We start from the raw sequence: 9,605 nt of genomic DNA on the forward strand, positions 1-9,605 counted from the left end.
GGCTCCCAGTCTGCAGTTTATAGACCTGTCTAAGGAATTTGAAAATTTCACTGGAACATGGGAAATGAACTTAATTTGGGAGAAAATACTTACTAATCAAGGTTTGCAATTGTCACTTTTCCTTTGGGTTTTAATTTGCAAAGCCAGATGTCTCAGGTCACTTTAATCTTCTTGCAGATATGTTCCCAGCATTGCATTTTGAGGCTAAAAGATTTTTTTGTGTGTGTGTTTCTTGCAGGTAGCTTAAAAATGGATGCTCCCAAAGAAGTTCAGACAGCAGGAGAGTTCAGATATGAGCTGTGTGAGTTATCAGCGTTGTACACAAATTATGGGCAGATGTCACCAAACTCTCACTCAATTGTGTAAGTGCCCTCTGAGATCACAGACTTCATTTCTGCTAGGAGCATTAGAATCCTTGCAGTGTGCACTACATGAGTTCAATAATGTGCTCTACTGACCCTGAACATGAGGCTTGGTGCTTAAAGTGATCTCCTTTTTTCCAAGGGGAAGGAATGTTAAAAATTGTCAGTGCTGGTAGGAAAAACAACAATAAGTTTTTGTGCCCTGCTTCAATACCATGCAGAAATCTGTATTTAACCCATTTCCTAGCCTCCCTGACTACTCTACCAATGTTTTCTTGCTAGAACACTGCTGATTGCCAGCCTGGTATTTCTGGGAATAGCCCTTCCCTCACTGAGCCTCCCTGAGCTGAGCAATATATACACACAGCATGAATGCAATATATATGGCAAAAACACTTATTAGAGCTCTCTGGCATGATGTGGAGTTCTGACCAGCAGTGCTTTTTGTGTGGATTGGACAATCCTTTGTCTGACCATGCAGCATCAGGGTGTGTGAGTGCTCACAATGTATTTATATTTTCAGGGACCAAAGCCTTTTCTATCTCTGCTAAATAGGGATAGTTTGACCAGGAATTATGCAGTTACAGCTTTGCCTGCAGACATTAAACTCCCCATAAAATAAAACACTTTGCTTTAAATGCAAGAGTAGCTTGGTGGAGGCCATCATGATCAACAATGACTTGTTCAGGAATTCTCTGGAAGTCAGGCATGTACTCAGCATTTCAGCCCAATAAGACTGTTCAGTTTCTTAAAGAATGGAAACAGCTGTTAATCACCACCTGCTGGGGCTGTTGTCCTTGGGCAGCTGTCTTTTTATCATTCCAAACCCCACAGTGCTACTTGTTTTCTCTCTCCCACTCAGCAGAGCAAAGGCTCACCTTTGATCAGGTCCATTCCTGAAGGGTCTGAATGTGAATCTTAATTTAGGTTATCCAAAATCAGAGTTAACACCCAGCTTTATTTGGATTGCTCAGGTGCCAAAAGCAAAAGAATAATGCTGAAGCATCACACTTCTCTAGATGGCTTTAAGAAACAGCTTCACACCCCATCTTTCTTGGCTTGCTCACATCCCAAATGCAGTGCTGCAGGAAATGTGCTGGACAGGGGCCTTTGTCAAATGGCTCTGCACTGATGAGGGCTGGGAATCCTGCAAGAGGAACTTTGCAAACACAATCCTGCCTTTGTATCCCAGGGGCTTGTTGACAGGGTGATCTGCCATGATAAGATGCCTGATCTTTCCTAACAGTGGAAGGCTCTGGGCAAATCATTTTCTGTTTGAGTGGACAGAAAAAGGAGAGAGGAACACAGTGCTGGACACACTCCTGCACACACTTCTGTGTGTGTGGAGACAAGGAGAAGGCAGTACTAGTTGACAGATTACCTTTTATCCATATTATTCCCATAATCCAATTTTTACTTAAGCCCAGGAGGAAGCCTTGCTGTGTGCCCTGTGCAGACAGATGCTCAACTGGCTTCTGTATTATTTTGCCTGGAGCTCCCAGAAAAATAAAGCTTTAGTTTTTCCCAAGCAGGTTGCTAAATTATTATTAAATGCACTCCCTCAACACCCTGGAGCAAGTAGTACAGTCTGTGACATAAAGAAAGCACACTGGAGGTGTCTGTAAGGCTCTGTGCTGGTAGCTTCTGCTCTCAGGAGCTGGGGACCTCAGCTTTACAGCAGCAACATAACCAAGAGAAAAAACCTTTGTGTTTCATACTCACATGCACACAGCTTTGGAAGAGAACCTCTGATTAAAAGCTGTGCAATTGAAATGGTAACTTGACAAGGTACTGAAGATACTGAAGTTGGCCATGCTAAGGAATACCTGTTACAAAAAATGGAAGATAGTTAAGGTAGAGCATTGAGAAAAGCTTAGTAAGACGACACTGACAGGCTCACCAGTTGCTCTGCTTCTGGAAAAAAGAAAGGAAGTACAGTGTAGGTCTGAAGGCAGCTGCAGAGTTGAAGGTTTTGAAGAGAAAAGGAGCTGCAGAGCTGCTGCATTGCCTCATGCACAACAGCAAGAGGAGCAAATCAATTACAAGTGTGAAGTATACACTTAAAAGGCCGAAATTATTCTTTTGCAGGCTTTTGCAAGAAGCCTGTGTCATGAGGGATCCTTTCACCCCTGGCAAGGACAAGTTCCTCATCATTAGGTCTCATTGCAGTTTGTGTAGCAGAGCAGTGTGTGTTGGTACAGTAAATAACAAGCAAAACAAGCTACTTCAATAATTTCTTTTTGTTCCAGTCCCGGTGAACTGTCAGAGAAAGATCAAGCAGCAAAATCCCAAACAATCAATTTTTAAAGGAAACCATTTCCCTTTGTCCTACTAGTATTTGCATGTTAATTGCACACAATTGTATGTTCTTGTGGATTCCACCAGATGAAGCTCTCAGTATTAAATTAAAATGATCAGCATTGTGAGTGTTCTACTTACAGATAAGCACAGTCCAGCCTCTCAAGCACAAGGAGTGCTCTTTTCTACTTTCTTAGCACCAGGAAATGTAATAGTATAGATCACACACAGTAGTAGATTGGGGTTTTTTTTCCATAAAGGGAATATAAATGTCCAGGGATTATTAGGTTTAGATTCACAGCACAGGGCTTCATCCTATTTGCAAAAGTTAATGTTTAAAGTGAGCAGGGAAGAGAGTTGTACCATGCCATGCTTGCTCTCTGAGGAAGAATGAATTTAAGTAGCAGCTGGAAGGAAACCTTAAACTGTGAAATCTGAGTGCAGTCCAGAAAGGTGGTGTAAAATTACTTGTCTTAATTCCTTGTTCTCAGTGCAGAACTGGCCCCTTTGTTTGCTGTGAGTCTCAGATTTTGGGAGTTGGGCAGGCACAGCCAGAAGGATTCTGGCACACTTGGCTCAGTTTAGTTGCTATTCTGACTTGTGGCAGGCAGCACCAAGGATGGGCTGAGAGGAGCATGCAGTAACACCTTTCTCCTGATTGGGTTTATTTCCTTGTTAAAGAAACTTCTTACCCAGGTTTGTCAGGTCCAATTTCAGGAAAAAAAGGTTTAATACTTGAATTGTGCAGTAGCAGGAACAGCTCAGGCTGCTTCCTCTGGGAGGGGCCCCAAACCCCTGGGCTTTTATACCCCTACAGTCTGTGCACCTGATCCCATGGGGAAATTTGGGTCTGGGGTCTTCCTGCTGCTCACTGGCTCCTGCAGAGTCTCAGGGTGACCAGTCCTCTCCCAGACTGTGATGCAGGGCCCTGAGCCCTTTGTTAGGGCAGGGATCTGTGCCCATTCCTGGCATGGGGGCTCCAGTTGTTTCCTGCCATCCATGGCACAGTGTGCAGCTGGCATGGGAGCTACCTGCACTGGGAGTACTTCTCAGCATCCTATCTCTGAAGTCTCTTCTGACATTTAAATGACTGAAAATCACCAAAAGTGACTGCAGCTCAGAAGGTTTGGTTTGGATTTTTCTATTCTGGAGCTACCAGTAGGCTGTGACTAGGTGAAGTGCCAGCACTTTCTGGTTGTGGCCGTGGTGGCTGGGCTCAAGTTTCCAGAGCCAGGTTCTCAGGGCAGTTGTGTGGAGGCAAAGCTGATATGAGCAGGACCTTCCCTGCTGTCCCTGCTGTGGCAGGGGCTGACTCCCTCCCACACAGCCCAACGAGGAGCCAAGAGCAGCTACTCAGAGAATTTGGGCTTAGGGGCTTTATTCCTGCCCTGACATGCCAGGTTTATCCTTCCTTTTTAACAGCAGAGGAATTGGAACACAGACACATCTGGGACAAACTTGAGCACATTTAACTATTCTCATTCCCAAATCAAGTCTCTTGAATTTAGGGAGGATTCAGCAGATATTTCCAACTGTCAGAAATAGAGCATTTCAGCCTCTCAGGGTCTTTGCACACACTGTGATTTTCTGAATGAAGGTGGGGCTTTTTCTTTGAAAAGATGTGTTTGTTTCAGTTAACCTAGGCCTTGGCAATGAATGGAAGATACTTGCAGTGAGCTAATAGAAGCTTCTAATCTTTTTGAAAGTCCTGCTTATTTTGCCTGTTGTGGAAATCTGTCAGTCATTTGCTGCTTGTTACCTGAGTTTTCAAGATTCCCCTGATGGTATCATTCAAAGTAAAACATTGATTGTAAATAATTGAGAATGAATTTCTTACCAAACTGGCCAGGCCAGATAGTGAATCACACATATGACTATGGTTTCAAAACGAATTTAGCAATACTGCTTAGGTAACATTGAAAGAGATCTGCAGAAATGATAATTAGTGCTTTAAACACCCACACCACAAAGTAAGCAAACACATACTATTCCTCTTCATGTAAGAAAAATAAAGTTCAGAGAAGGAAAAACTTATCCAAGGCAATAGAGAGAGACAAAGGTAGAATAATATCTTTGTATTGGCTGTGATTCCTGCTTGTGCTTGACCCAAGTACATCAATTCACTCCTGAACTGAGTTAAATGTTAAAACATAGGAATTGAAGCTGAAGAAAATTATACTTTCTTGGGCCTCTTTGCAAAGAAGCTGGACCAGTTGGAAAGGTTTTAGTGACAGGTTGCTTTTTAAATTGTGGTAATTCAGAATAGAATTAACCTAACATGTGGCAAAATTAAGACTTTTCTGACCTTGAGAGACAGATCAGATTTTAGGGTTTTCATGAGACAACCCATGCCAGCTGAAGTGTATTTCCTTTTATTGTGCCAGTAAAAGTCATGAATTAGAGCTGTTCTGTATAGTGTTCATAAACTTAAATATCTCCAAATATCCTCTGAAGCTTTACTCAATTTACTTCAATCATTTTGTAGCCTGTATCACCCTGCTTAAGTCCTTTATCAGAGTGCCTTGGTAAGTGCCATTAGTTCTGATCCAGCTGGGAATAATTCCAATGATTATTTGTAATGTCTTAAAACATGCCAAAACCACACAAAAAGGAAGATAATAAAAATGCTTTTAAACGTCTTTGGGCAGGTTGAGTGCCCTTCTTCCTATTACTCCTTCAGAAAAGGGGAGAGGAAATTATGTAATCTGACCATATTAGTAATTTAAAATAGTTACTTCTGTTTTATTGCAACACTTTCTAAAGACATGGAAAAAAGGTGGCTTTTGGAGAAGAAAGGAGGAAAGGGAGCAAGTTTCATCCCTTATTGCTCACCTCAGCAGAAGGTGACTGAGCACATGATTGTAGGCATTAAGTGATAAATGTAATACTACAGCTGCTTCCCACTCAACTTCCAGTCATGTGGGGTCAGCCCTGGACAGGGACAGGCAGAGCCTTTCCTTTACGTATTGTGGTAGATACCATCCCTATATATATATTACTTTCAGCCATGATTCATGTCAAAACAGAAATAAACTACGGCAGCATGCTTTGGCAGCAGTTTTGCCTGAATTGGACTATTAAATTTGGAATTGAAATGGCCCCCTCCTGCCTTGGTCATGGAAGGGAGAAAACACGTTAAAGAATCATCTGATTAAACACAGAACTGTATCAGGATAAGGGTTTAAAAGAAGGGCTCAATTCTACATGGTAAGTTTAATTTGTAGGGCATTGAAAGAAAAATTAGGCTGAAAATCCCAGGACAGAGAGAGCAGGACTATGGTTACATGCTCAGGGGTTCATAGTCATGATTTCTCCAGTTCCTGGTGGCCAAAATCTGCACTAACAACTCGTTTCAGCCAAAAGAATGCAAGCTGAGCACCTGTTTTACCTGTGAGGAGCTACATTTTGACAGTGGGGATCCCTGCCTCTCCCCCCCTTTGCCATGGCCCAGTGGCCACCTTTGGGACATTGGGGCCTGTGTGCCATTTGGCAATGCAAGCAACAATAGCCAGGCCAGCTGAAACTCTAATCTCCCCCTTTAAACTGGCAGCTTAATGTATTAAGGATACCAAGAGACAAAAAACAATAGGCTTGGAGGTTGTGCAACTGAAATCCACTTTCAGGGCTTTTCAGAGACTGAGGCCTCACACTCATTCCTGAGGATGAAGGGCCTGGCAGTCAATGCAGAAAAGGACAATAGATGAAGACAAGTTGTTCCCCAAGCTTCCAAGTCACATGGAAGCAGGCTGATTGTGATTTTGATATAATTATCATCTGAGTCTGCTGCTAAAACCCAGATAGTGACATAAGAAACAAAAACAAGGAGAGGAACACAGGGATAGCCAAGCCTAGCTCCCAGAGAAAGGCCAGCTGCAAATGACAATGGCAAGGGGAAAACTCTACTATTTAGGTAAGACCCAGGGAATCCATTTGTCCAGTTCTGTCTAAACTGATGTCTTTATTCATTCTTAAATCCCCAAGAATAATCCATCAGCAACACCAATTCCAGCTTACCCATGAAATCCTATTTGGAATTTGGTGATCAGCACATCAAGAGAACCAGGGATGTCAAGTCTTGCTGCAGAGCAAAGGAATAATACATTAATTAGTTTCTCTTCCAGTTGTCCAAACTCTGTATTGCAAATACATTTAAATGTTCTGTCAGTTTTGCTTCTTTCTATTCAATTACTAACATCCTGTTACAGCTCCAGGGAAAAAAAAATATTGGGTCTGTATGAGCTGTGAACAGAACAGGGATAGCAAAAAAAATATTTGTGCACAGCAGCTTTTATATTTTACCACCAAGAGTTCAGAGGAGAGCCACTAGCTCAAGCTTTAGTACCAGGTGTGGTTCTAGGTTTTAACCAGTGAGTACATTTATTGAGGGTAAGGGATGAAATCTCACTTGAATTGTCTCAGATGAATGGAGTTCATTTAACTACTCTGGTTATTGGACAGCTCTGTGATATTGATATAATAGTGATACTTTTTAGTAGTCTCCTAGGACAATACAAGTGCATGGGTTAATGGAAATAAGAATAGGTTTTTGGGAGTTATAGAAACGATGGTCTGTTGTGAGAGCCTCCAGCACTTGGTACTTGTGTGGGTCTTTAGGCCATTTTTGTGGAGATTGGTGAGGAAGAGTGTGCTGAGGCTCCAAGTCTCACACTCCATTGCAGGAATTTGGAAGATCTTCCCAAGAGGTAGAAATCTTCATCAAGCAAGACTTAGAGGAAAACTCTGCTGTTTCAGTAAAACCCATGGGTTCTCTTACACCTTTATTCACTCTCCAGGTATAATCCATCAGCAACACCAGCTGCAGCTTAGTCATGAAATCCTATTTGGAATCCAGTGAGGAGGCCAGGAAACCCATGCATGGTGCTGGAAGGAGAAGGCAGCTTAAGGAGGGGTGTTGCTATTCCCTGTAGCAGGGAGCTGGTGAAGGTCACTTTAATAGGAGCAGTGGGACAGTTGATTTGGGGGTTTTATTTTTCACCCAGTTGGCTCTAACCACATGTTAGAATTATTGAGTAAGAAAAAGTTGTGAATTGCTGGAATATTTCAGCCCAGAAGAAGAATAATTCATTTTAGTAGAATTATAAATATAAATGCAGTTTAATGAGACTGGAATGTAAGCATTTCCATTTTGTGTAGTAATGCTAGTTATTTCCTTACAGAACTGTTATTTTCTTCACAGAACTGTAGTCTGTTCTACTCCAAAAGTTTCTGCCTCCCCTGTATGAAAGAAAACCTGAAGGCCTTCCCTTTGGAAATACAAGAAGACATGGATAAAAGGAAGCCCCAGCAGAAATCCTGCAAAAAAAACGGATACGAAGCATAAATCTTGAAGGTCCAAGAGTGACAGTTCTTTGGCTGGGGTTTCTCCTCTCTGCTTGGAGACTATCATGTTGCTCCTTTTAAAGAAGTGACCTTCATCAGCTCACTACTACTGGAGAGAGCAGCACATTTCCTTGCCCTTGGCCTGGGTTCAGACATCCCCGTGCAGCGCCCGCCGCGCCACGGAGCTGATGAGAAGCCAGAAAAGAGGCAGATGAGCCTCCTGTCACCATGTGGAATGCTTGCAGCAAGAAACCAAACAGCACAGACACAGGAACCGTGTCCAGGTTTCCACATTTGCTATTTTAGTGCCTTGTGTTGCTCTTGACACTCCCTACAGGGTTACGAAATTCCAAAACAGATTGGTCTGGCTTAATTCAGAATATACCCAAGCAAGTCAGTGTACACCAATTGTTAATCTGGCAGTGCTGGCCTGTAAGATTACATAAGGCAGGGAATTCAAGTCCAAAATAAAAGTGCTGTGAGAAAATGTCCTAAATATAATACCTACATTTCTCAATATGGTAATCTTAGTGCTATCACAGCATTGAGACTTGAGACTTTGAAGGTTGGTGCTTCTGCAATCAATAAAAGTATTTAGAAGTCCCTTGCACTTGCAGTCACTTTTCACTTAGCCTTTCAGTCCATGTCAGCACAGCAGCTGGAGAGGAACCTGAATACATTTGGCTTATGCTTTACAATAAAGGTGACTTCTTTTTCACTTTCAAAGCAGTTAATCTGGAAATAGAAAAGTTCCATTAATATGCCCAATTCTTTCCTGAACCAGACAAATAAACTGCAGCTGTAATAGGGATGTCAGAAACACAGTTTCAGGTAAAAAGGTAAAAAGCTCAGTGGAAACAGCAATTTGTTTAGCTCAAAAATTAGTTTCTTCAGTTATCTCTTTTGACTGTTCTTAAGATTTTATGGTGGCTTTTATGTAAAACCCAAGTCACATGCCTTGAGGATACATCTAGAATGCTCCCTAATCACAAAATCACCTTTTTTACTCAAGTAAATGCTGGTCATTGCTTCAGAACTTGTTAGTGCTTTGGTGAACATCTCTTTTTTCCCACACTTCCATCCATATAATCCATCAAAAATCCATCATTTTAGTAGAATGAACCTGTGTTTGTTAAAAGAAATCAACATTATTTCAAGGAGTTGTATTGAAGTATCCTAAAATCTTTCTTTTTTCTGAACTTACTATATTGGTGCTCTCTGATCAGGACTGAAATTTCTTGCAGTGACTGGAGGAGCAATACTGGACCTATTAGTGGCCTTTTCAAGCCCTAAGTGCTTTAATAAATAAAATATATGTATGTCTCTAAATGCAGAAAAAAAGATCCACGTTATGAGGCAACATTTCAGCTTCCTTTTTGCAGTTACAAAAGACTACACTTTCAGGGAAAGTGATACTAAACTTATGTAAGATGGGTGGTGTTATATTTCAGTTTCACATTAGGAACACTGTTTAAAAGCTGTGGTGTGTCTGTATCTGTTCTGTATAAACACCAGAGCATGTCCTGTGCTAAACCCACAACTGAAGAGAGCACTTTCCCACCTTGGAATTGAAGTGTTATAATCAAGCTCCCAAAGCAACATGGT

The 9,605-nt window shown here is 41.7% G+C and overlaps 1 protein-coding gene across 1 annotated transcript; it reads left to right on the forward strand.

The window, feature by feature from the left end:
- The first annotated feature begins 249 nt into the window (after positions 1-249).
- CDPF1 (cysteine rich DPF motif domain containing 1) lies at positions 250-8,001 on the forward strand. Its single transcript, XM_059472632.1, has 3 exons — positions 250-362; positions 2,451-2,562; positions 7,858-8,001. The coding sequence occupies exons 1-3, from the start codon at positions 250-252 to the stop codon at positions 7,999-8,001; spliced, it is 369 nt and encodes a 122-aa protein (XP_059328615.1).
- The last annotated feature ends 1,604 nt before the right edge of the window (positions 8,002-9,605 follow it).

The sequence above is a fragment of the Ammospiza nelsoni genome, chromosome 5 (assembly GCF_027579445.1).
Source record: "Ammospiza nelsoni isolate bAmmNel1 chromosome 5, bAmmNel1.pri, whole genome shotgun sequence".
Classification (NCBI taxonomy): Eukaryota; Metazoa; Chordata; class Aves; order Passeriformes; family Passerellidae; genus Ammospiza; species Ammospiza nelsoni.

Coding starts and splice junctions, on each gene's coding strand:
- CDPF1 (XM_059472632.1), top strand. CDS start 250: ATGGATGCTCCCAAAGAAGTTCAGACAGCAGGAGAGTTCAGATATGAG. Junction 363..2,450: donor CCAAACTCTCACTCAATTGT/GTAAGTGCCCTC, acceptor ATTCTTTTGCAG/GCTTTTGCAAGAAGCCTGTG. Junction 2,563..7,857: donor GAGCAGTGTGTGTTGGTACA/GTAAATAACAAG, acceptor TTTTCTTCACAG/AACTGTAGTCTGTTCTACTC.